This window comes from Coregonus lavaretus, assembly GCF_964263955.1.
Source record: "Coregonus lavaretus genome assembly, chromosome: 31".
In the NCBI taxonomy this organism is placed as follows: Eukaryota; Metazoa; Chordata; class Actinopteri; order Salmoniformes; family Salmonidae; genus Coregonus; species Coregonus lavaretus.
Genome location: NC_140018.1, coordinates 9342819 through 9370275, shown reverse-complemented (window position 1 = coordinate 9370275; position 27457 = coordinate 9342819). Strand labels below are relative to the sequence as shown.

Here is a 27457-nt window from a genome sequence, read left to right as displayed (position 1 = left end):
AGGAAAGGGTCTGAATACTCATGTAAATGTAATATTTCCGGGTTTTTTATTTTATACATTTGCAGAAATTTATCAAAACCTGTTTTTGCTTAGTCATTATTGGGTATTGTGTGTAGATTGATTAAAAAATAAACAATTTCATCAATTTTAGAATAAGGCTGTAACGTAACAAAGTGTGGAAAAAGTGAAGGGGTCTGAATACTTTCCGAAGGTGCTGTAAATGAAAAAGAAATGCAAACTTTGCAAGGTGGAAGTGAGGTACAGTAATGGTAGTACCGGTGCAATGCTTGACTATTTGAAAGGGACATGAGACCCAAATCCTTGCTGGCAGCAGCGCAGCTGCATTGTGAATTCGGATTGAAATATCGTTTTAACTTTAAATGTTGATTTTATTTCTCTCTCCGTTTGTCAAGTTCTTTGTTTTAGGGGCAATTGCTCCCCTAACACGCGCATACACACACATGCAGGCACACACACCATTTATAGTCCCATGGTCCTTCTGGCTACAGATTAGAAAATCACTTCACACTTAAAAAATGGTATTGTTGAATTCCCATTAGGTTTAAAAATAATTAGGTTTCTAAAAGCTTTTCCAGACGTAAATACTTAGGTATTTTAATGATAAGTACCGTCCATATGCTCTGTTTTAATTTAGACCCTTCAGCTAGATACGTAACCTTAATTGCTTTGGTGAATAATATCCATATGTAAAAAATAAATGCGTGGTCCAGAATTGTGCAAATTTGTGTCTCCTAAGTGGGCCTCAATAAGCCTGTCTGTTATAGTGAGCCAAGTATAGGGCCTATACAATTTAGCCGGGTAATAAATTGACTATGAGTACAGAGAAATGTTGGTAGCACTTTGCCATTACAGCACATACTAAAGTGGTAACAATAACTCCACAATAACCTGGTTATAGTATGGTAATAAGTTATAACCTGGTTATAGTATGGTAATAAGTTATAACCTGGTTATAGTATGGTAATACGTTATAGGCAGACCAAGTTTTTTCTTTGTGATGTCAGTCACTGCGCTGTGAAAAAATATTAACCTATTTATGACATCTGATTTTGTCCTCTTGTTAGGAACACCATCTACAAAAACATGTCTGTTCTATCCTCAGGAGGATAGGAGGAATGGGAAGAGCGTGATTGGGTGTTGTTGTTGTGGATGGCTCACGTACTGTTGGCCTACATCGCAGATTGGCTCGTTTTGGCTTGTTACTCAGTCATTTGATTATGTTATTATGTCAGAAACAAGAACCGAACAACCCCTGGCCTTCAAGTCAACCTGGTTACAACCACTGACTGCGGTCAAAATACTTCTTTGCCTCAGGCACTCATCTAATAGAAGCAATTTTGCAATATCTTCTCTTTGAAATATAAATCATTTTTGAGCAGTTACATGTGTCTTTTCTCTTCCTCCTGAGCGAGGTGCACGTTGAGACACGTCCGGGCTGTAGCCAGATGCATATTTTGGGGGATGCTTGCTGCTTATGGTTACAAGTTTCAGAATTGACACCTTAGTTCCTTCAGAGATATATAATTAGTAGTGTTCCCTGCCGTAGGGATTGGTTGTGGCCTAGAAAGTGTCTGCTATGCTATGAACTGAAGGACTGCGGATATAGTTTTTTGTCCCCCTCATTTATTCTTGTAGGCAGAACGTGGTAACGTTGTAGGATTCTTCAGAGTTTCAACTGCGCAGCACCTTTTTATACACATGATTGTATCCTTGTTCGTAACCTAAGCCACTTGCAATGGATAACTGAAAACCCATAGACTAGGCCTAAGAGAAAGGCCTAGCCTATATCTAATGTCATGTCACTGTCCTTAAACACTGTCTGGTCTAAAACCCTTTCATCCTATCAGTAACAGAAGACATAGCTTGCAGGTCAGTAGTATGTAATACTTCCTTCCAATACTCCCTGGGTTAGGTCATGATGGTGGAACCAGCACATCCTGTTATTAGCCTGTAGTGTAGTACTTGGTTCTGATGTGAGGATGTAGTCAGTGTATAGTCCCCTGTAGCTCAGTTGGTAGAGCATGGCGCTTGCAACGCCAGTGTTGTGGGTTCGTTTCCCACGGGGGGCCAGTATGAAAATGTATGCACTAACTGTAAGTCGCTCTGGATAAGAGCGTCTGCTAAATTACTAAAATGTAAAATGTAAATGTTAGCTCAGTATGGGATATGGTGTTAAGGCACTCGCACATCGCATTTCACACGATTCTACATGTAAAATCGGTGCGCTCTCGGTTGGCAAATTACATTGAGGTGCTAAGTACTCTCAGCCAGCAACCTCTATTGGTGTGTCTGAGCCCTTACACTGACATCCACTACCCCCAGGGAGTCTCTGAGCAGGACTGCTGATCTACGATCAGTCTGGGCTTTTGGATCATAATGAACAAGATTCTATAGACGGGACGGGGGGGGGGGGGACCTGATCCTAGATCAGCACCAGGTCCTCTTTCCTATCAGCTATGAAAGAGAACCTCCAACCATGGTGCTCCTCACCTCCGCTGTTGGTTTGGTTTCCCACAGAATGAAAGGCTTATAGTTACCTCGACTATGACACCTTCTGCCACAGTGAGGGAAGAGGAGAGGAAAGGAAGGCCCGACATTTTAACATCATTCAAACAAAACCTAGATATTATGTAAAGCAAATGCCGCAATTTTTTTCTCCCACCGTGACAGGTCAGCTTAAAAATAAGGGGATATGTCATTTTTTTTGGGGGGGAGGGCTGAGGCTAACGGTTCACTGTCAGTGTCATGTTATCTCAGAATACAGCAGTAGGCTACAGTTTGTGGGTTTAGGCTAGGTCTCCCTCCCTCCTCAATTTTGATCCTCTGTAGTCTCTACCTGTTTGTTTTAAAGAGCGACTGTCCCGAAAAAGCAACTTCTCGTTTGGAAATGTGGCATTGAAATGTGTCAGAAACATGAATTCTAGTGTCGAAATCGACTGCAAAGTGTAAATTGGATAATTTTGGTCATAAAGTCAGTCTCGTCCGAAACTGGGATTTGTGAGATCAGATGATAGGAAAAAATGGTAGGCTATGTCACGGAATGAAGGGTACCGTAACTGTTTTCCTTGGGTTGGGTTTATTTAAATCCTGCCCGCATGCCCACAGCTGGCAGCACCCAAGTAATCATAAATTCGGAGCACAGCTGCACGCGAAACAATTGTAATGCCCATGGTCAATTTGGTTTGACATTCGATAACCCTATGGGGCTGGCTGGGGACCATCAGTAAATGTACATGGGACAATATTTTTTCATGTCAAATGCTCCAAATTTCAATGACTTAACCTCAAACTCTAAATTAAAGAAAATAATATACACATATTGAAAGCATTTAATGAGACAACTAAAAGATGTGCAACATGAAAATATTGTCCCATTTACAAGGCCAAATGAAGAAGTTCAGCAGCCCCCCTTTAAGCCGGGTGGATAACCTACTATACACATCTCGAGGGCTGCAGGAGGCAGCGGGCAGGGTGTGTTAGGCTAGCCTTCCATTGTGTTTCAGCTCATTTAGGTCATTCATTTTGGAGGGAGAGAGGCGTCTCACCTGCTTCTCAAGGTTACAGTAGTTGATCCCTTATTCACACCTTGAAAACTACGTTAGGTACGCCATATAAAGGTCAATGTAGCCTACAGTTATTATGGCAGCGCAATCAACTGACAATATTTTGTGACTGACAAGCTGTTGGCCTTATTCATGTGTTCTATCCAATTCATTCCACCATGGGGCATGTTATAAGGGCATTGGAACTGAGGAACCCCTTCATCACCTCCCAGAGCAATCTGATATTGTAGGTCCTGGCTCTGGCCTTTGAGGACTCCTAGAGACCAGTAAACTCATGTGTTCCTCCATTTAACAAATGGGCACTTGTGTTCTGCTAACAGTAAAACCAGCAGGTTCCCTCACAGCTGTCTGTCTCTCTCTCTGGTCCACATGCTGAAATCCCCCCTAAACGGTTAAGTCCCCTCTAAACTAATCTCTCTGTAATGTTAAGTTTTAATGTCACGTGCACAACTACAGTGTAATGTCTTCCTTGCAAGGTCTAACCCCAACAATGCAGTAATCAGTAACAATGTAATACTAAAAATAACAAGGTAGAACAGAAACTCACAATATATAAAAATAAGGACACAGTAAAGTCAGTTAGCTGTGTTCAGTGGGGTTTGTAATGACAGACCATCATCTGTGTGGTAGTAGGTAGGATCCCACTTCTGACACCAGTGGAGACACATTTCTGACCGCGTTTTGTGCTGAGCCTACATTATCTTACATACATACATACATACATACAGTGGGGAAAAAAAGTATTTAGTCAGCCACCAATTGTGCAAGTTCTCCCACTTAAAAAGATGAGAGAGGCCTGTAATTTTCATCATAGGTACACGTCAACTATGACAGACAAAATGAGAAAGAAAATCACATTGTAGGATTTTTTATGAATTTATTTGCTAATTATGGTGGGAAATAAGTATTTGGTCACCTACAAACAAGCAAGATTTCTGGCTCTCACAGACCTGTAACTTCTTCTTTAAGAGGCTCCTCTGTCCTCCACTCGTTACCTGTATTAATGGCACCTGTTTGAACTTGTTATCAGTATAAAAGACACCTGTCCACAACCTCAAACAGTCACACTCCAAACTCCACTATGGCCAAGACCAAAGAGCTGTCAAAGGACACCAGAAACAAAATTGTAGACCTGCACCAGGCTGGGAAGACTGAATCTGCAATAGGTAAGCAGCTTGGTTTGAAGAAATCAACTGTGGGAGCAATTATTAGGAAATGGAAGACATACAAGACCACTGATAATCTCCCTCGATCTGGGGCTCCACGCAAGATCTCACCCCGTGGGGTCAAAATGATCACAAGAAAGGTGAGCAAAAATCCCAGAACCACATGGGGGGACCTAGTGAATGACCTGCAGAGAGCTGTGACCAAAGTAACAAAGCCTACCATCAGTAACACACTACGCCGCCAGGGACTCAAATCCTGCAGTGCAGACGTGTCCCCCTGCTTAAGCCAGTACATGTCCAGGCCCGTCTGAAGTTTGCTAGAGTGCATTTGGATGATCCAGAAGAGGATTGGGAGAATGTCATATGGTCAGATGAAACCAAAATAGAACTTTTTGGTAAAAACTCAACTCGTCGTTTTGGAGGACAAAGAATGCTGAGTTGCATCCAAAGAACACCATACCTACTGTGAAGCATGGGGGTGGAAACATCATGCTTTGGGGCTGTTTTTCTGCAAAGGGACCAGGACGACTGATCCGTGTAAAGGAAAGAATGAATGGGGCCATGTATCGTGAGATTTTGAGTGAAAACCTCCTTCCATCAGCAAGGGCATTGAAGATGAAACGTGGCTGGGTCTTTCAGCATGACAATGATCCCAAACACACCGCCCGGGCAACGAAGGAGTGGCTTCGTAAGAAGCATTTCAAGGTCCTGGAGTGGCCTAGCCAGTCTCCAGATCTCAACCCCATAGAAAATCTTTGGAGGGAGTTGAAAGTCTGTGTTGCCCAGCGACAGCCCCAAAACATCACTGCTCTAGAGGAGATCTGCATGGAGGAATGGGCCAAAATACCAGCAACAGTGTGTGAACACCTTGTGAAGACTTACAGAAAACGTTTGACCTGTGTCATTGCCAACAAAGGGTATATAACAAAGTATTGAGAAACTTTTGTTATTGACCAAATACTTATTTTCCACCATCATTTGCAAATAAATTCATTAAAAATCCTACAATGTGATTTTCTGGATTTTTTTTTCTCATTTTGTCTGTCATAGTTGACGTGTACCTATGTTGAAAATTACAGGCCTCTCTCATCTTTTTAAGTGGGAGAACTTGCACAATTGGTGGCTGACTAAATACTTTTTTTCCCCACTGTACATACATTATATCTGAAATTAATATGTAGAGTCAGAACCTCTCTACCATGGCCCAAATAGCCTAGACCTAGATGTCTCAGATGCTTCAATTCAGTTTTTTTTTTACAGAAATGTGTAATTTATTATTATGACCAAAGGGTTTGTGTAGCCTCCAAATGATACACTGTTTAGTTACACAATTGTATCTGTAAATCTAGGCTGAAATCTGCCAGACAGTTCATGTTGAGCTGAGGTCTCGTGTGTCACACACTTACGCCAAAACAGAAACTCCATTAAGCCGATGTTCTCATCATGCTGGCATTTTGTTAGATGCTTAGTCTCACAGTAGTCATGACACAACGCCGATCGAATCTGTTTGTCTAGGCCCCACCCCGCCTCTCCTCAGCTTTCTTCATATTTTAAGTATCCTGTTTGTGTGTTTACCACAGCGACAGTGAGGCACAGCTTGTTGCGTTTAAAAAAAGGCTTGGGCTATGCCTGCGTCCCAAATGGCACGGACAAAATGCCAACAAGATGAGAACGTCGGCTTACTGGATTTTTGGCGTAAATGTTTGGTCAAAAGTAGTGCACTTAAAAGGGTGCCATTTGGGACGTACACCATATTGTTACTTTGGAGGGCTTAGAGGGACTGGAGATGGGGGATGACATCATTGCTCTTGGAACTCCGGTGTCACTGGTGTGCAGTGCTGCATTAAACTCAATTTAATGCTCCAACACATGTTTACGTTCTATGTAAGTGATTCCCAGGATTCCAGACGTGTTTATGTGTTTGGGTACTTGTTAATGATTTAATGGTTAACAGCTTCTACCCCCAAGCCATAAGACTCCTGAACATCTAATCAAATGGCTACCCGGACTATTTGCATTGTCCCCCCCACCCCCTCTTTTATGCTGCTGATACTCTCTGTTTATTATCTTCGTGGTTGTCGATACGATTCAAGGACGATATTGGTTCATTTAGAACGATACGATCCGAAACGATTCAGTGACTTGAAATCGATTCAGTAACCTTTTAGCCAAAAATTCAACCAGTGTGACTGAAATAAATACCTGGATACTGGACAGTGCAGGTGAAGTTTCCTAGATTCCTGTTTCTTGTAAGGACCGCAATGGTGGCTTGATAATTTCTCGCTCGTCGGCTTCTCCTCTGTCGTCCGCCATGCTATGTTTTGTTGTCTTTGCGCCTTTGCGCTGCTGCTGGCGCGGGGCGATGACGTCACGGATAGGCAGACTGAATCGAGTAATGTTTAAAGCCTTTATCATTAAAAGTGCTAAGAAAAAACATCCATATAAAGTCTGACGTGCTTAAATCCAAAGGGTTATTTCCTAGTATCGATACAATCGATTTATTACATTTTAAAACGATGTTAGATTGATATATGTTGTCCAAAAGGCCAACTCGCCAAGCACAGATCGATGTAGTTGGATCATAGGAATATAAATCGATACATCGATGTAGTAGATGGATCGTTACACCCCTATTATCTATGCATAGTCACTTTACCTACGTGTACAGTTGAAGTCGGAAGTTTGGAGTCATTAAAACTAGTTTTTCAACCACTCCACAAATTTCTTGTTAACAAACTATAGTTTTGGCAAGTCGTTTAGGACATCTACTTTGTGCATGACACAAGTAATTTTTCCAACAATTGTTTACAGACAGATTATTTAACTTATAATTAACTGTATCACAATTCCAGTGAGTCAGAAGTTTACATACACTAAGTTGACAGTGCCTTTAAACGGCTTGGAAAATTCCAGAAAATGATGTAATGGCTTTAGAAGCTTCTGATAGGCTAATTGACATAATTGGAGGTGTACATTTAAATTTTTGTCATTTTGCAGACGCTCTTATCCAGAGCGACTTACAGTTAGTGACTGCATACATTTTCATACTGCCCCCCCCCCCCGTGAGAAACGGCGCCATGCTCTACCAACTGAGCTACAGGTGTGGATGTATTTCAAGGCCTACCTTCAAACTCAGTGCCTCTTTGCTTGACATCATGGGATAATCAAAAGAAATCAGCCTAGACCTCAGAAAAAAAATGGTAGACCTCCACAAGTCTGGTTCATCCTTGGGAGCAATTTCCAAATGCCTGAAGGTACCACGTTCATCTGTACAAACAATAGTACGCAAGTATAAACACCATGGGACCACGCAGCCATCATACTGCTCAGGAAGGAGACGCGTTCTGTCTCCTAGAGATGAACGTACGTTGGTGCGTGAAGTGCAAATCAATCCCAGAACAACATCAAAGGACGTGAAGATGATGGAGGAAACAGGTACAAAATTATCTATATCCACAGTAAAATGAGTCCTGTATCGACATAACCTGAAAGGCCGCTCAGCAATAAAAAAGCCAGACTACGGTTTGCAACTGCACATGGGGACAAAGATCGTACTTTTTGGAGAAATGTCCTCTGGTCTGATGAAACAAAAATAGAACTGTTTAGCCATAATGACTATCGTTATGTTTGGAGGAAAAAGGGGGATACTTGCAAGCCGAAGAACACCATCCCAACCGTGAAGCATGGGGGTGGCAGCATCATGCTGTGGGGGTGCTTTGCTGCAGGAGGGACTGGTGCACTTCACAAAATAGATGGCATCATGAGGAAGGAAAATTATGTGGATATATTGAAGCAACATCTCAAGACATCAGTCAGGAAGTTAAAGCGTGGTCGCAAATGGGTCTTCCAAATGGACAATGACCCCAAGCATACTTCCAAAGATGTGGCAAAATGGCTTAAGGACAACAAAGTCAAGGTATTGGAGTGGCCATCACAAAGCCCTGACCTCAATCCTATAGAAGATTTGTGGGCAGAACTGAAAAAGCGTGTGCGAGCAAGGAGGCCTACAAACCTGACTCAGTTACACCAGCTCTGTCAGGAGGAATGGGCCAAAATTCACCCAACTTATTGTGGGAAGCTTGTGGAAGGCTACCCGAAACGTTTGACCCAAGTTAATCAATTTAAAGGCAATGCTACCAAATACTAATCGAGTGTATGTAAACTTCTGACCCACTGGGAATGTGATGATAGAAATAAAAGCTGAAATAAATCATTCTCTACTATTATTCTGACATTTGACATTCTTAAAATAAAGTGGTGATTCTAACTGACCTAAGACAGGGAATTTTTACTAGGATTAAATGTTAGGAATTGTGAAAAACTGAGTTTAATTGTATTTGGCTAAGGTGTATGTAAACTTCCGACTTCAACTGTAAATATTACCTAAATTACCTCGACAAACCTGTGCCCCCCGCACATTGACTCTGTACCGGTACCCCCTGTATATAGCCTCGCTACTGTTATTTTACGGCTGCTCTTTAATTATTTTTTATTTTATTTTATACTTATCTATTTATTTACGTAACACTATTGTTTCATAAAACTGCATTGTTGGTTAAGGGCTTGTAAGTAAGCATTTCACTGTAAGCTCTACACCTGTTGTATTCGGCGCATGTGACAAATAAAATGTGATTTGATTTGGTTGCACCCTCTTCTGGATGATGGGCTGACATATGGTACATATATCACACATCCTTTGGTGCTATTGGAGTCCCCTTGGCATAGCCACAGGCTGCAGACTGCCTCTGATTCCTGGCCATGTATTTTAGTATCGCCGCTCCGCCTCTCTTTGCCTCCACATCTCTGTACCGGAGACTGGAGAGCCCATTGGCTGTGACTTGAAGGGCCTGGTTAAATTTTCACCTGTAATTTGGGTCATTTACAGGATGTTTTAAAGCTACTTGCGATTTAATGGCTAAAAGGTTATTTTTTTAAAAGTTGCCTGGCTGGTTGACACTTATTGTAAACCATATATATTTTTACTGCCTGTTTCAGGAAGTGATAAGGGTCGAAACGTTGTATCAATAAAATCACCTGGGAGCATGAACAGCAGTGTGTGGCGTCTTAATTTTTCATGGTTGACGCTTGGGTCACTCTCGTTAGAAACAGCTTGGGTAGTAGCCTATTGGAAAGTACAGATGTTATTTTTGACAACGGCACCACTGACTGTGCAGCTGTTTCCCCTGACAATGGCAACGCTGACTGTGCAGCTGTTTCCCCTGACAACGGCACCACTGACTGTGCAGCGGTTTCCACGGACAACGGCACCACTGACTGTGCAGCTGTTTCTCCTGCTAAATTTGTAGCCTAATTTGATCATTTATTTAACCAGGAAGTCCAGTTGAAATAAAGAATCTCCTATTCCGTAGAGACCAAGAAGGCAGCTTTAGTATAAATGGGATAGAACTGCTGACACAGTCAGGTCCTGAGGTCAGACAGCCATTTTGAGTTTACAGGGGAAAGGTAGCAGTCTGGATACAGATCCCTTATTTTGTTACTGGGGCCAGGACCTTTCCTGGCAGGTGACTAGTGAAACGCTAGAACTATCACACATATTTTATATTGTGCCGATACAAGGGATTTTGTAATACAATGGCGGACGAGGGAAGCAGAAGTCCATTCTTTCCTGGTCAGGTCATGTAGTCAGGAAAAACTCTTGGTCCTAGATAATATCAATGCTAAACAACTCTGGTCACGTGGCCATGCAAGGAAAAAAAACTCCTATCCCCACGTATTACAAGGTCTAACTTATTATGAGGAATATCCTTCCAGTAGTGCTGTGAAAGCCCATTCCCAGGTCTGACCTACTGCAACAGTGCAAGGTATCTCTCTCCGTCTCCTCTCTCTCTCCTGGAGACAGCATTTTTGTGTTGTTACCTCAGTGGCCATAAATATTCCCTCTTATGGCTTCCAGATGTCCCCTCTCTCTGTAATGGATGTGGGATCTTCTCTCTCTCTCTCTCTCCTGTACTGTACTCATCTCTGTTTCAAGTACAGAGAGGGTAGAGCAAATCTATATTGGCACATATGGAGAGGGACTCGTTCAAAAGAACACGCAGGCCTATGCCTAAACACACACTATTGAAAGCACAGAATGCTACGGTGACGCCTGGTTACCATATTGACCATGACATTTGTGTTTCTTTAGCTGAATGAACACACTTGTCTACGCTCTACAGTAGTCATTTCATTCAGCTGCATCGTAGTGTCTGTGCATAATAAACTAACTTCTTCTAATGGACCTGGATCTGGCTGATGAGTAGCATCTGGGCTAAACCAGTCCGTCTATGGATTAGTAGGGCCTACTCATGTTTTTCCAGTTGTGCTGCATACAGTCACTCACAGACCGTGTGGTGTTTCTGACCAATGAAACCGAAACACTCATATTGGCTGTTTCGAGTGTGAGTGACATTGTCAGTCTCTCTCTAGTAACAGTGAACTCACTTAGTTTGAAAGCTCTCGCAAAACCATCAGAAAAAAAGAAAGACACCCAGACAAAGTCACGGATTGGTTGGATAGTCACGTTTAGAGCACTACAAATGGACTTGCGCCACACCTTGACATAGCAACTGTTGCTATGTTTGGCCAAGCTGTATAGTTTGATAGTAAAGAGAAAGATGTAGAACTGTAAGACCTTTGTCTGAAGCTTGGAGTAGAACGGGTGTGATGTCACAATGTACATTACCTCACTGTTGGACAAATCGGCACATGATCCTTGGGTAAATCTGAGCGGGGCTGTGTGCGTTTGTGTGTACGAGACTGCACGTGTCTAGGCTTAGTAACGATCTTGTTTTGAAGTTACATCCACACAAATGGTTTCCATTTATAAATCAAAGACTGATCAACACTGTCGCAAGGCGGCTGTGGGCTTGCCTTTGCAATAAACCTTGCTGCACCGGAATGTAGGCTAGTTCTGTGGAAATTGACTGCTGGTATTTATTTCTTAGGAAGTAACTGATATCGTCAGTCCTGGGCTGGCATTTGCTCTGTACACTCATAGTGAGACACACTTGAACTATGAGCACAACTGTGCGTGTCAGATTTAAGGAAAGGGAGTTAGGCTACAGTCTCTCTCTCCAGGTCCTTTGTAGTGGTAGGCTAGTTTACAGGGCCTGGCTAGTTTACAGGGCCTGGCTAGTTTACAGGGCCTGGCTAGTTTACAGGGCCTGGCTAGTTTACGGGGCCTGGCTAGTTTGCGGGGCCTGGCTAGTTTGCGGGGCCTGGCTAGTTTGCGGGGCCTGGCTAGTTTGCGGGGCCTGGTTAGTTTGCGGGGCCTGGCTAGTTTGCGGGGCCTGGCTAGTTTGCGGGGCCTGGCTAGTTTGCGGGGCCTGGCTAGTTTGCGGGGCCTGGCTAGTTTGCGGGGCCTGGCTAGTTTGCGGGGCCTGGCTAGTTTGCGGGGCCTGGCTAGTTTGCGGGGCCTGGCTAGTTTGCGGGGCCTGGCTAGTTTGCGGGGCCTGGCTAGTTTGCGGGGCCTGGCTAGTTTACGGGGCCTGGCTAGTTTGTGGGGCCTGGCTAGTTTACGGGGCCTGGCTAGTTTGCGGGGCCTGGTTAGTTTACGGGGCCTGGCTAGTTTACGGGGCCTGGCTAGTTTGCGGGGCCTGGCTAGTTTGCGGGGCCTGGTTAGTTTGCGGGGCCTGGCTAGTTTGCGGGGCCTGGCTAGTTTGCGGGGCCTGGCTAGTTTGCGGGGCCTGGCTAGTTTGCGGGGCCTGGCTAGTTTGCGGGGCCTGGCTAGTTTGCGGGGCCTGGCTAGTTTGCGGGGCCTGGCTAGTTTGCGGGGCCTGGCTAGTTTACGGGGCCTGGCTAGTTTGCGGGGCCTGGCTAGTTTGCGGGGCCTGGCTAGTTTGCGGGGCCTGGCTAGTTTGCGGGGCCTGGCTAGTTTGCGGGGCCTGGCTAGTTTGCGGGGCCTGGCTAGTTTACGGGGCCTGGCTAGTTTGCGGGGCCTGGCTAGTTTGCGGGGCCTGGCTAGTTTGCGGTGCCTGGCTAGTTTGCGGGGCCTGGCTAGTTTGCGGGGCCTGGCTAGTTTGCGGGGCCTGGCTAGTTTGCGGGGCCTGGCTAGTTTGCGGGGCCTGGCTAGTTTGCGGGGCCTGGCTAGTTTGCGGGGCCTGGCTAGTTTGCGGGGCCTGGCTTTCAGATAAAAGACATTCATCATCTTGGTGGTTTTGCCAATGTTTGCCTCACTTCACCCACTCATCAGTGAAGCACAGTCAGTGTCTCCCCTACTCTCCACCTGTACCCTTCTCCTTTAGTAGCCCCCTGCGTACACACACACACACACACACACACACACACACACACACACACACACATCGTAGCAGACTTGGGGTAATTTGAAGCAGGTCTGATGAGCGACTACCTACTTATAGGAGGAAGTTGCCCATAGAAGCTGATCTAAGATCAGTTGTGTTCAATTTCATGACTTTCTCAGGTATACCAGTGGTTGGTACCTGCCAGTGGTTTGTACCTGCCAGTGGTTGGTACCTGCCAGTGGCTTGTACCTGCCAGTGGTTTGTACCTGCCAGTGGTTTGTACCTGCCAGTGGTTTGTACCTGCCAGTGGTTTGTACCTGCCAGTGGTTTGTACCTGCCAGTGGGGTTTCCTTGCAGGCTGCAGTAAGTGGAGTGTGTTAGCCGAGCTGTGTGCCAGCCAGGCCAGGTAGGGCAGGCTGGCTGTTTCCCTGCCATGCCAACTAGGCCTGCTGAAATGTCAACTAGGCCTGCTACCATGTCAACTAGGCCTGCTGCCATGTCAACTAGGCCTGCTGCCATGTCAACTAGGCCTGCTACCATGTCAACTAGGCCTGCTACCATGTCAACTAGGCCTGCTGCCATGTCAACTACATTTACATTTTAGTCATTTAGCAGACGCTCTTATCCAGAGCGACTTACAGGAGCAATTAGGGTTAAGTGCCTTGCTCAAGGGCACATCGACAGATTTTTCACCTAGTCGGCTCGGGGATTAGAACCAGCGACCTTTCGGTTACTGGCACAACGCTCTTAACCACTAAGCTACCTGCCGCCCCATAGGCCTGCTGCCATGCCAACTAGGCCTGCTGCCATGCCAACTAGGCCTGCTGCCATGTCAACGAGGCCTGCTGCCATGTCAACGAGGCCTAACTGGCTGGCTGGGAGAAGTTGAGCTCTCTGGATGTTTGTTTTATTTCAGCAGGCATTTCCCTTTCTCACAGGGGCCTACGTTTGGAGAATGTCTTTCCTGAACAGAGCCAAGCTGACTGTGTGTGAAGTCATGGCAACAAGTAAAGTGAGAAGTGTGTGCCAAGCTACGTGTTGGCTCGTTCTACTTCCAACAATGTGGACGCCGGACATAAGGAAAATGTCAGGCTCTTGTGAAATATTTGTTGAAAACCCAGTAATTACTAATGCCATTTTCCCAAGTTCTTTTCAGTTGTTGAAAAATGCACACTCTTACAATACAAATCCTACCACACAGCAACTGAAAGCCCTGCCTTTCCTTTCCTCTGTCTGTGAGTGTTGTAGTAATGAAGTAGTAGCCTATCAGTAAAGGTTGTTGTGGGGCGGTGGTTTGGTCTGGTCTGTTCTCTGTGGATGGTGAGAAGGTCAAGGGACTTCCCCTGGCTGGCTGTGACCTTTGCAGGGCCTCTGACAGGGGAGCCAGGGACCTCTGGATCAGCCCTGATTTTGATAACTGGACCAGGCTGGAAGACTAACCAGTGGATGGATGGATGGATGAATTACAATTTGATGTGACCCAGGTATTCTGCTTACAAGTGCACAAGGGTTGACCTAAGCGAAGTGCTGCACAGATATGTAGGCCTAGGCTATATCCTAACAACTAGACCTATAGTCATTAAATAGATCTTTACAATCTGCTGCTCCTACAGTAGTCCTACCCTGGTGAGCTAACCAACCAACTGGCAATCTACCTCAGGTTTATTGGAGGATCCAGTAAATAAGGAAGTGGATGAATGGCCTTCCTCCACAAAGTAGGGAAATGCTGCTTGTGTTTTGGCTCCAGATTACCTTTTGTGAGTCACATCAGTGACCCACACTGGTCCATTTCCGCCCAGAGGGTAAATGTGAGGGTAACAATAGACAATTCTATCACTGCCCTCTGTACATCCGGACCACTGTCGTTTACTATAAGATCTATATCAGTCCCTCAGCATACAGGGCTGACAGCCAGGAAGACACACACCTGAAATCACTACTAGTGACACTTGCTTTGTGTCACATTTTAAATATCCAGCAAAAAATGTATTTTTCAGTTTTATGGATTTAATCTTGATGATGCATTATTGTTTTAGAGTTTGTGTATTCTCCGCATATTTTTTTGGAAATAAATGCCAACTTTTGTATGAAAACCGGCGTAGCCGTAGCCTACACAATATTTATGCTACGCACCATTTATAAATGAGTCCCCAGAATGCTAACCTCTCTATTTCTCTCCTCCTGCAGCCAAACCCTTCACCTCCATGGTCAAACAGATGCGCCTGCACAAAGAGGACTTTGAGATCCTCAAAGTGATTGGACGAGGAGCCTTTGGAGAGGTAAGCCTTTTTTGTGCTTTTTATATAACTTTATTATATGTGGTCCTCTGTAGCTCAGCTGGTAGAGCACGGCGCTTGTAACGCCAAGGTAGTGGGTTCGATCCCCGGGACCACCCATACGTAAAAATAATGTATGCACGCATGACTGTAAGTCGCTTTGGATAAAAGCGTCTGCTAAATGGCATATTATTATTATTATTATTTCACCAAGAAGTTTATTTGAAGTTTGAACCTCAATAGAAATCTTGCAAGGCATTAGCAAAGACAAAGCATTTTAAGTGTAGCCTACATAGGGCTTAGAGACAAATACAACAACCGAACAATACCTGCAAATACAATATAGTTCATTTTCACTCAAGAATCTGGGACTTTATTTATTGGTCAAAAAAGACTGTAAAAGCATCAGGAATTCAGCAAAACATTTGTTTAATTTAGGAAATCGGTTCCTAAGTGTTCACACAAATAGAAAATAGATATGTGATTGTGCCTCAATGTAATACAGGGATGAAATGATTGTAAATACAATCTCTCTTTTTGGCCTCAATTTGCAGTGTACTAATTAGTTTCTGGCCCCCCATACCATCCACTCTGACAAAAATTGTCCTGCGGCTGAAATGAGTTATCTACCCCTGCTCTATGTGATCTCAGCAGCAAGGCATTGGCCACTAGGTTACAAGCGATCTGCATGACTCAACATGTAAGAGAATGCTTTCATCTCTTCTTCACCGTCATTGTGGAAGAAGAAGAAAATAATTATAAAAAATGGAACTGAAACCAACCCTTTGTTTTTCTTCTTTACGGCTCGGGGGGCCTGAGTTGAATTATAGTTTTTATTACGTCTTCTATTGTGAGTAATGTCAAACCTGGGGAATGTTGGTGAGCTAGGCAGGTAGCTAGTGATGGTAGCAGGAACTCAGCCGTGTAAGGTTACATGAGGTGTGACACATGGTCGTTGTATATTATAGTTTGTTAGGCTAGCTGCTGTGCTGCTGGCAGACCTGGGTTCAAATACTATTTGAAATCATTTCAAATACTTTCTGTGGTTGATTGAGCTTGCCTGGCTTCATACACCAATGGAATAGTTCCAAACCGTCAGACCCCGCCCCTCTGGCACTCCAGGCAGGCTAGAGCCAAACGCTCAAATTATTGGAAAGATTTGGAATGGTGTTTGAACCCAGGTGTGGTGGAGCAGGTTGGTTGGAGCTCTGCCCAGTGCTGAGGCCCCTATGGCCTGTTTCAGACCCTTTTTATTGGGGTTTTATTTCACGGTGAGTGGTTGTGCCCCAGCCCTGGTCCCTAGCCCAGTGCCAGGCTAGCAGCGGTGCCCACCTGTGTTTGGCCTATTTCTGTGGCTCTGATGTTAGCTAGGCTACAGCCTCACAGTTGATTGCCTCTACTTTTTTTATTTATTTCTGATGTATGTCCCTGTGATGTACTGTATCTCCTCTAGCAGCTTGTGTTGAAGTAGGCCTAAGTCTCTGTGCCTCCTGTGCTGTGTCAATAGGCCCAGATCTGCCAGTTTATTTCATAAAGCCTAGCATCTATAGCCTACATGCTAATCAAAGCTTCTGAGTTAGCTAGAAAAGCAGCAACAAAGTAAGTAGCTGGATTTGTGTAAATAATTAGTTAGTTCAATTTAAAAGTATTTACAATCACAGGCCTATTCAGTTGACTGTATCTATTCAGGCCTATTCACAACAACAGTTTCCAGTGGTTTACAGTAGGCCTAGATCTACTTAATGATAATGAGGTCATCATGATTTAAAAGGTCTCTGGCCAGAGGTCCCTCTTATGTCATTCCAGTGGAAAGCCATCATAGTGTAACTAACTGTAAGGTTCTCTACCATTCACATCTCCTGCTGACTGCCCTTCCCAGGGAGGAGTTTAGCAAAAATCCAGAAAATTTCCCAGGTTTTTCAGAAATCACATTTTGAGGATACCCTCCCTGCTTTATTACCCTCTGTTTAAGGAATCCTCCTACCGGTATTTCTGAAATTTTTTCCCAAAGTTCCCAGTTTTTTCTTCTCAGAAATACCAGTTGGAGAATTCCCGAAGGTAATAAGCAGGGAGCGAATCCTCAAAATTGAATTTGTCAACCCTACTGAAGAGTAAGGAGTGGGAAGCTGTGTGAATCGAAAACGGAGGTGAAAGAGGACATTTGTGAGCAGGATGTTTTTATTTCATCTTCCCATAGTCAGCTGGGAGAGAGACGGCATCTGTCTGTGCGTTGGGAGAGAGATCTAGGTGTCTGTGCATGATGTTTGGGCTCTCCTGATTTAATGGCTTTTATATCACTACAGCCATCATACATGTCAAGCTCTGACACATGTCTGGCTGGTGAAAGCTAAGAAAACAGGGAGGGGGATGGGGGGGTATACACGCTATACACATGGACACTGCCAAGAAGAGTCCCCCCTTCCTCCTCCACCCCCCATCAGATCACCAGGGGAAACCCAAACAGCGGAGGAATGTTATCATTGCGTTGCATTTAGCATTCTCCTTCTTCTTCTCCATTTCAGACTCCAATAAGCCTGAGTGTGTGTTTTTTAGTGTGTGTGTGTTGCGTGTACTTTCGTGTGTGCGTTTCCTATGTGTGTGTGCTTTGCGTGTATGTGTGTACGTACGTGCTTCTGTGTGTGTGTGATTGACTGGATGATTGGTGGTTTAAATTCCTCCCGTGGTGAAGGAGGGAGTTGTGGGGGAAGCTGAAGTGAAGAAGGCTTTCTCTTGTGTCCTCTGGCTGGAAGGCTTGAGGGAGGAATCCTGCTAGCTGAAGTTGTCTGTCCCCGCTACGGCTGCAACTTAACACGTTTGAGGAATGCTCTTGTTTACTACACTCAGGTCTAACAATGGGGGCTGACTGGGGTTGTGTTAGACGTTATCACTTAACAGTAGCTAGCTAGCTAGCTTGCCTGTCCTTGCTGCAGACCCATTGTAATGAGTGTATCTGTCCTGCTGTGCGACCATGGCCAACTTGAGGCCCTTGAACTGAAAGATCCCAGCTATGTCCTAGGTCACTTCCTGTCTGCCTTCCTTTCTCTTCCCCTCCTCTTCTCCTCTGACTCTATGGCCGTGTTTCATTCCACAAAGATGCTCACTTCCCTTGTGCTCTCGTTCACTCCCCTTCCCTGATCTAAAAGGAGTGGGTCAAGTTCAGTAGGGAGAAAATGTTCTGAAACTGAGTGGAATTATTTCCCATGGTTTGACCTATTGAACATGACAGGAAAGATGTCATTAATATAGTGGATGGAAACGTTCTCTCTCCTCCTCAAACTCTCCCTCTCTCCTTCCCCCTCTAACTCCCTCTATCCTCTGCGTCCTGTAGGTTGCTGTGGTTAAGGTGAAGAATGCAGACAAGGTGTTCGCCATGAAGATCCTCAACAAGTGGGAGATGCTAAAGAGAGCTGAGGTGAGTACTGGCTAGTAGCACCAACAACAACAGCCATAGCATTACAGCAGTGCTAAATGCTAACAACAGCCATAGCATTACACCATTACAGCAGGGCTAACTACTAACAACTGCCATAGCATTACAGCAGCACTAAATGCTAACAACCACCATAGCATTACAGCAGGGCTAAATGCTAACAACTGCTGTAGCGTTACAGCATTACAGCAGCACTAAATGCTAACAACCACCATAGCATTACAGCTGGGCTAAATGCTAACAACCACCATAGCATTACAGCACTACTCAGGGCTGAACAGGGACGGCCTGTTCAATAGGGCGATATGGGCGACGCACTGCCAAACGGGAAAAGGAAGGGATTTTTTTTCTAATCAATTATATCACGGCAACAGTAGTTATCAGTGTTGTAATCTATACGTCTGATCTGCCACAGTGCCACACTGCCACTAAATGTCGAATCAGGCTAAAGTCGTGCTTCAAATGGCTCCACCCCCTTTTGGGGCGATTTCAGTCAGATTGAAAATCGCCCAGAACTTCTGTCATAGACTCCCATGTAAAATCTATTTTTTTCAAATTTCAGAGCCTTCAATACAATCTCAATGGGTGTCTGTGGGCTTGCACTTACGCGCTTTCGTCATACGTTACGTAACCATGAACGTAACTGAGAAAAGAGTGGATTGTTTGAAAGAAGTTCCTTTTTGTCGGCGAACAAATGAAGATAAATTGGCAACGAAACAATTAGGACCTCCCAGAACAAATTTAATAATTCAACAGGTTTCTACTAAAGGCGGAAAGTCCTACACCCGAGGATTTTCCAAAAATTGGTACGAACGAAAAAAGACATTGCCACTCACTCAACTGGATGACGAGGGATACAGGCTAGCTGTCCGCCGCCACAACGATGAGGTTAGTGTTGATAATCACAAGTTTACTGGATGTGGATATGGTGTAATAAAGGCAGTTTATTCAGAGGTAAATATATCTGGAATCGCGTTCACGGACCCGTTCGTCAAACTCTTAGGGAGCTATAAATTAAGCCCCATTACTTACCATATCAGATAAGAGAAATTGCTGCAGCTACATATATTTTACATCCTGGCCCTACATAGTTCACTATTTGCATCACTTACCAAAATATTACATGTGGTCATATATGCTTGGAAAGTGGAGATGCCATAGAACGTCAAAAAAGTAAACATTGCTGGAGACACATTGCCGTTTTGGAGAAGACATCGCGTTTGCTAGCGAAGAGATTTGTTGTGGCAAATGAACTTGGGCTGGGAATTGCCAGGAACCTCACGATAAGATATATGCATCAGCATTGCGAGTCTCATGATTCTATACGTATTGCGATTCGATACTGTGATTTTATTGCGCACCATATGTCTGTTGCAGAGGGATCAGAAAGCCATGAGAACGAGTTTTGATCAGTCATGGAAATAAAAGTGCTGAAAACAAATTGGCTCCCAATGTGAAAAGATTGAGAACAAGCTATGAAGGAACAATAATGGTGTTTTGGTGCAGGTACAGCCAACTAGCGCTAAAATATTGCGATATTGTCAATACAGTATATCGTAAAGTATCACTATGTAACTCGATTTCTTTCACCCCAATCCCTCAGATTAACGGTAAATAACTGAATTGTTTGCCCCACATTTAGCTAAGATGATTAGCTAGCCAGCTAAAATGTTTTAGTTAGTTAGCAGTCGCATCTACAATAGTTTACTGTCAATAACATGTCTCCAAAAATGACGTGGTGTCTCCAATTGTGTTGACATTTTACAATTGCAATGCGCATCCATGAGTATCCACTTTCTGTAGCTCAGCTGGTAGAGCATGGTGCTTGTAACGCCAAGGTAGTGGGTTCGATCCCCGGGACCACCCATACACAAAAATGTATGCACGCATGACTGTAAGTCGCTTTGGATAAAAGCGTCTGCTAAATGGCATATTATTATTATTATTATTATTATTATTATTATTATCTGAAGAGAGCCCCGAAACATTGTGTGCAGACATTTTATGCAATAAATGAAGTAGGTTCAATCTAGTAGTTCTGATCTTCTGATTGGTCCTGATGAGTTGGGCGAGGTCCCCTGCAGGCTACTGTCACTGTTGCATTGGCTCTGAGTCGGGTTCACTGTCTTCAAATGTTCAGCCTAAGAGAGGGGATTTTTGTGTGTGTGTGTGTGTGTGTGTGTGTGTGTGTGTTTAACAGTGATGATGTGTGTGTGTTTGTGTGTGTGTGTGTCCTCAGAGCAAGAACTTGTGAGTTGGAAGAACTGAGAGGCCTATGGCGTGGGTGTTGTCCTTGGCCACCTGCTGACAAGGCTGACAAGATAGGACCCTTTTGTCCATTGTTATTGGATAGGAACAGAACTTATAACCAGCTCCTGACCTAAATAGATCTTAGCACAACATTTTACTCAACATATCATATTCCATATTCACTATAACAAATATATTTACTACGACATTAGCAAGAACCGCCACATCCTCAGCCGGCTAATCCAGTGTGTGAAGTTTTGCGGAGTGTTTGAGTTAGCTTTGCGAGGCAAAGATGAAACTGAGGGCTCCACCAACCCTGGTAAGCCAACACTTTTGAGATCAGTCAATAAATGCTTCTGGTATTGACTTATATGCTGCCCCTGTCTTCATGTTGTTGCTGGACATATCTTTTTTTAAATGTGTGTAGGTCACCTAAATCATCAGAAAAATTGCCCCTCCTGAGAATTTTTTCAGGAGCCGCCACTGGGGCTGAATGCTAAGTTGAGTTAGCATTAAACATGCAATGCAAGATTTTCATGAAATTGTCACTTAAGTGTGTCTTTCAAGTTTAGAATATTAGATGTGAATTTGATTACATCACTTTATTAAGACTTTAGAATGTTTATTTATTTGTATTTCACCTTTATTTAACCAGGTAAGCCAGTTGAGAACAAGTTCTCATTTACAACTGCGACCTGGCCAAGATAAAGCAAAGCAGTGCGATTAAAAACAACAACAACACAGAGTTACATATGGAATAAACAAAACGTACAGTCAATAACACAATAGAAAATCTATATACAGTGTGTGCAAATGTAGTAAGTTATGGAGGTAAGGCAATAAATAGGCCATAGTGCAAAATAATTACAATTTAGTATTAACACTGGAGTGATAGATGTGCAGAAGATGATGTGCAAATAGAGATACTGGTGTGCAAATGATCAAAATAAATAACAATGTAAATAACAATATGGGGATGAGGTAGTTGGGTGGGCTAATTACAGATGGGCTGTGTACAGGTGCAGTGATCGGTAAGCTGCTCTGACAACTGATGCTTAAAGTTAGTGAGGGAGATAAGTGTCTCCAGCTTCAGAGATTTTTGCAGTTCGTTCCAGTCATTTGCAGCAGAGAACTGGAAGGAATGGCGGCCAAAGGAGGTGTTGGCTTTGGGGATGACCAGTGAGATATACCTGCTGGAGCGCATACTATGGGTGGGTGTTGCTATGGTGACCAATGATCTAAGATAAGGCGGGGATTTGCCTTCGAACCAGCAAACTTTTTTTTACTGGCCCAACACTCTTAACCGCTAGGCTACCTGCCGCCCAGTATATCTGTTGCTGCTGTGCTTTTCTTTTAATTGGCAGCCGTTCACAGTGGTCGGTGTGTGTGCGCGCGCCTGTGTGTAGCCGTTCCCAGTGGTCGGTGTGTGTGCGCGCCCCTGTGTGTAGCCGTTCCCAGTGGTCGGTGTGTGTGCGCGCGCCTGTGTGTAGCCGTTCCCAGTGGTCGGTGTGTGTGCGCGCGCCTGTGTGTAGCCGTTCCCAGTGGTCGGTGTGTGTGCGCGCGCCTGTGTGTAGCCGTTCCCAGTGGTCGGTGTGTGTGCGCGCGCCTGTGTGTAGCCGTTCCCAGTGGTCCCCTGGGCCTGCAGTTTTCATACCTCGGCCTCATAGAGCAGAACTACCTACTGTGCCTGGCTGTCTCTGGACATGGGAAACTGTCTGCAATAAGAAACGCTAGTCTCGAACCCATGTCCTCACTAATGTACACCATGACATAGTCTAGCTACAGGTTGTCCAAACAGATGGAAATATATGAATTTGACTCTTTTTTATAAGTTTGTTAAAAAGTGTAATTGAATTGAAAATACTTAATTGACCCCTAAAGGATCTGAAAGGAGGTTTCCCACATAAAGATAGAATCAATAGATTGTATTTCTATGGTTCTCCTCCGCTAGCAGACACAGGAATTCAGTACACACACAGGTAGGACCGAAGTATGAGAGGCCAAAGTGTGATGGACCAAAGTGTGTACCAATGAAAGTAGCTACAGTACATTCTGTTCATTCTGTTTGTATAATTGTTGCCCTTTGACCTCTCCCTCAGACGGCGTGTTTCCGGGAGGAGCGGGACGTGCTGGTGAACGGGGACAGCCAGTGGATCACCACTCTGCACTACGCCTTTCAGGACGACAACTTCCTGGTAAGATCTCCACTAACTTCCCTTCTATTCATATGAGTGTCAATAAATGGTATCTCTTTATCCCGAATGGTAACCTATTGCCAATAGGGCTCTGGTCAAAAGTAGTGCACTAAATAGGGAATATGGTACCATTTGGGCCGTAACCCAAATGGCAGGGGTGCTGGGCACTCCCATAACAACTGTTAACATGGACACACCCCTCAGTGTTATAAATATGACATTTGGTACAGCATGCTATCTTTAGGTCAATGTGTAATTGAAGCAATGCATGGACCCATGTTGGAATGCTACCTCTCCATCCATTTCCCCCTTTTCATATTTTCAGTATGTTTTAAGGCAGTGGTTACCAACCCTTTTCTGAGTCAAAATGAAGCCGAGATCTACCGCTCAGATAACATTGTTTTTAAACGTAATCCTATGCAACATTAACCAATTAAAAAAAAGTTATGTAGCAATGAGGTTTGTGCAGTAAGCTATAGGCCCAATACATTATCACTGCATATTGGCTACGCTTTAATTGCCCTGCCAATGTTGTTTTTCTCAGACCATTTAGAAATGATATTTCAACATGTTAGGTGTATGATCACACTGGTAATATATCATTTGTTGGATTACTTGTTAGGCACAGCTGAGTGAGCATCATCTGCATCTGATGGCCAGTCTGAGGGGAGGGAGGTAGCAGCGGTGAGGCTGCCTCTCACCCAACTCACCGTCCCTCCTCTCTTCACTGAGAAAAGGGGACAGTCTTTCAGCTGATGGCGAAACTTAAGTCGCACTGCATTATTTCTGCCTCATGCACCAATTCCTGTTGTTACTCCTACGACCAGAGAAAGTGAAATATTTATCTATATTAAAAAAGACATAAGCCACTAATAATAACAACGAAAGTTTATGGAAACACTTTGCTTTACTCATTAATTACAGCTGCAGTGCTGGTTGTAGCGTGAGTGGAAGTAGTGAGAACGCACATGTTATGGCTTATAAAAGTGTTGAACAAAGTGTTGACAGTGCTGAATAACAACTTAAACATGAACTTACTCATAAAACAGCAGCTCTTTGCTGTATTCGTTGAGTCTCTCCTAGTCATGGTTTTAAAAGTTTTGAAATCTCACAGTATCAACTTTGCTGTGCGTTCCAGGCTTCTTTTTACAGTCTATGGCACGAGGAAGCTGTGCAGACACGGTGATCTGAGCTATCTGATTGGCCAGTGGTAGACCTATTGGTGCATTTGATTTTCTCTCTGGGCCTGCCTGATAGGAGGCGTTCTACTTCCAAACACATGAAATGGTTAAAAATGGGAACACTTAGCCTTCCCGGCGCTAAGGCTGCAGAATCAAGTGCACCTACCGCCAACAGTGCGAAACAAATACAAAAAATAGGAACGCAAGGCTTTATAGAAATGTTTGGTGATCGACTACGAATGGCTTGGAGATCAACCAGTCAATCGTGATCGACCGGTTGATGACCACTGATTTAAAGGGTTGCTTCCCAAACAGCACTCTATTCCCTTCATAATGCACTACTTTTGACCAGGGCATAGGGCTCTCAATATATAGGGCATAGGGCTCTGGTCAAAAGTAGTGCAATATATAGGGAATAGGGCTCTGGTCAAAAGTAGTGCAATATATAGGGAATAGGGCTCTGGTCAAAGGTAGTGCAATATATAGGGCATAGGGTGCCGTTTAGCAAGCAACCCTGTGAAGAGGCCGGAATGAAATGAATAATATGATGACAGTTGACGGTAAAGCAGTTGATGGATGGTTGACGGTTATGGAGTGATGGATGGTTGACGGTTAAGGAGTGATGGATGGTTGACGGTTAAGGAGTGATGGATGGTTGACGGTTAAGGAGTGATGGATGGTTGACGGTTAAGGAGTGATGGATGGTTGACGGTTAAGGAGTGATGGATGGTTGACGGTTAAGGAGTGATGGATGGTTGACGGTTAAGGAGTGATGGATGGTTGACGGTTAAGGAGTGATGGATGGTTGATGGTTAAGGAGTGATGGATGATTGATGGTTAAGGAGTGATGGATGGTCGATGGTTAAGGAGTGATGGATGGTCGACGGTTAAGGAGTGATGGATGGTTGACGGTTAAGGAGTGATGGATGGTTGACGGTTAAGGAGTGATGGATGGTTGACGGTTAAGGAGTGATGGATGGTTGACAGTTAAGGAGTGATGGATGGTTGACGGTTAAGGAGTGATGGATGGTTGACGGTTAAGGAGTGATGGATGGTTGACGGTTAAGGAGTGATGGATGGTTGACGGTTAAGGAGTGATGGATGGTTGATTGTTAAGGAGTGATGGATGGTTGATGGTTAAGGAGTGATGGATGGTTGACGGTTAAGGAGTGATGGATGGTTGACGGTTAAGGAGTGATGGATGGTTGATGGTTAAGGAGTGATGGATGGTTGACGGTTAAGGAGTGATGGATGGTTGATGGTCGATGGTTAAGGAGTGATGGATGGTCGATGGTTAAGGAGTGATGGATGGTTGATGGTTAAGGAGTGATGGATGGTTGATGGTTAAGGAGTGATGGATGGTTGATGGTTAAAGAGTGATGGATGGAGCAATAGAGTAGGATGAAAGAATGACAGGATGAGAAAGGAGACTAAGCAGAAAGGGAGAGGCCTGATAAAAGTGAAGTTGGAAGATGGAAGGAGGAAGTGAAGGAACAGTAGAGGAATACAGAGAATGTTACTTGTACACTATTATACAGTATTGTTATTATTATGATTATTATACTAATATTGTGTCAGAGATATTTATTCTCTCCTCTCTCCTCTCTCTGCAGTACCTGGTGATGGATTACTATGTTGGTGGGGACCTGCTCACGCTGCTTAGTAAGTTTGAAGACAGGTTGCCGGAGGACATGGCAAGATTCTACCTGGCTGAGATGGTGCTGGCCATTGACTCAGTGCACCAACTGCACTATGTCCACAGGTGAGTGCGCGCGCACACACACAAAAGTGTTTTGTTAACGAGTATTGTATTAATGACTCATGAAGACTCATTAGTCCAAGACACCTGTATGACCGCTGAAATATTTGGTTCCTTTATGGCTCTAAATAAAAGCATTCCAAATATGTCCCTCCTTAATGATTGCAGAGAGAAAGTGTGTTCATATATGTCAAGTCACATTCACTGGGTTGTATGAAAAAAACAAACCTCTCAAAATATATGTTTTGTGGTGGTCCGCTGACTGACGCCCTGGCTGTGAGGGAGCTTTGTCATAAGGGACGCGACAGACAACAGGAGAAGCCCTCTGCCTCAAAGGCTGTGTGGTGGGAACCACTCTTCCCTCTTGACACACAGGAAGTGGTCACCAGGCCTCATCTACATAATGACAGTGTTGACTCTGAAGAGGCCTCAGATGAACGATTTGAGAGAGAGAGAAAGAACCCAGGGGCTAGGGTGTGCCTGGCTGGCCCTGTAGTAGCATTGATTATCCCATAGCACAGCAGCAGTGTAGAGATGGGGACCCACTAATTGTATGGTGTTTTACGGAGAGTCGGGGCGGAGGGGCGGCGGTGGTCATCTCGTTCCCCTAAGAGGCCCTCTGAGACATTTTGAGCGGGTAATAACAGGGTGTGTGTATGGGGGGTGTGGTGGGCTCCCCCTCTAGTGAGAGATTGGCACGATTGGTTTGTGGAGGGTGGAGACATTAACAGAAGGTCCCCTGAGGAGGGTGTGTTCTCTGTGTGGGTGTGACTAACTGAAAGGACAATGCATTAACCCTGTCATTTCTCCAATATAAGTCCCATTAAAATAGCTTGAATCAGTGCATATAGGCCACATTTCTGAAATAAGGATGGCCTAGTTATAGAAATGGTCTATGTAAGTCAATAAGTTCAGTCCTGTACATGTTTGTGCCGCTGTAAGCATAATGCCTTGTCAGTACCACAAACATAGCTCACTGTTTTATCTCAATGACAATACCCTACCAAGGAGAATTAGGCTTGAAGGTTAAATTAACTAAACGAAGAGTGTAGTGGCTGCCCCCCTCCTCATTAGTCTGTAGTGTGTGTGTGTGAAGCTGATCAGTGGTCAGTGATCTGCATGGCCTCCCACAGGGACTAACAGACCAACTTAGCATGGCCCAGCTCTCTGTTAGCAGGTCCATCATCTGGCCTGTGTGTGTGTCATGGTGTGTGTTGCAATCCATTGATCAGGGCCATATGTGTGTTATATTAGTGATCAGGGCCATATGTGTGTTATATTAGTGATCAGGGCCATATGTGTGTTATATTAGTGATCAGGGCCATATGTGTGTTATATTAGTGATCAGGGCCATATGTGTGTTATATTAG

At 44.3% G+C, this 27457-nt stretch overlaps 1 protein-coding gene across 1 annotated transcript in view; it reads left to right on the top strand.

Annotated features, from left to right (window-relative positions):
* Nucleotides 1–27457, top strand: part of LOC311106759 (serine/threonine-protein kinase MRCK alpha-like) — a 100219-nt gene that overhangs the window by 16483 nt on the left and 56279 nt on the right. The window contains exons 2-5 of the mRNA XM_084149153.1: nucleotides 15184–15275; nucleotides 18601–18684; nucleotides 23052–23147; nucleotides 25942–26090. Of these exons, the coding sequence (XP_084005279.1) occupies nucleotides 15184–15275; nucleotides 18601–18684; nucleotides 23052–23147; nucleotides 25942–26090 (421 nt within the window). The remainder of the gene's footprint in view (nucleotides 1–15183; nucleotides 15276–18600; nucleotides 18685–23051; nucleotides 23148–25941; nucleotides 26091–27457) is intronic.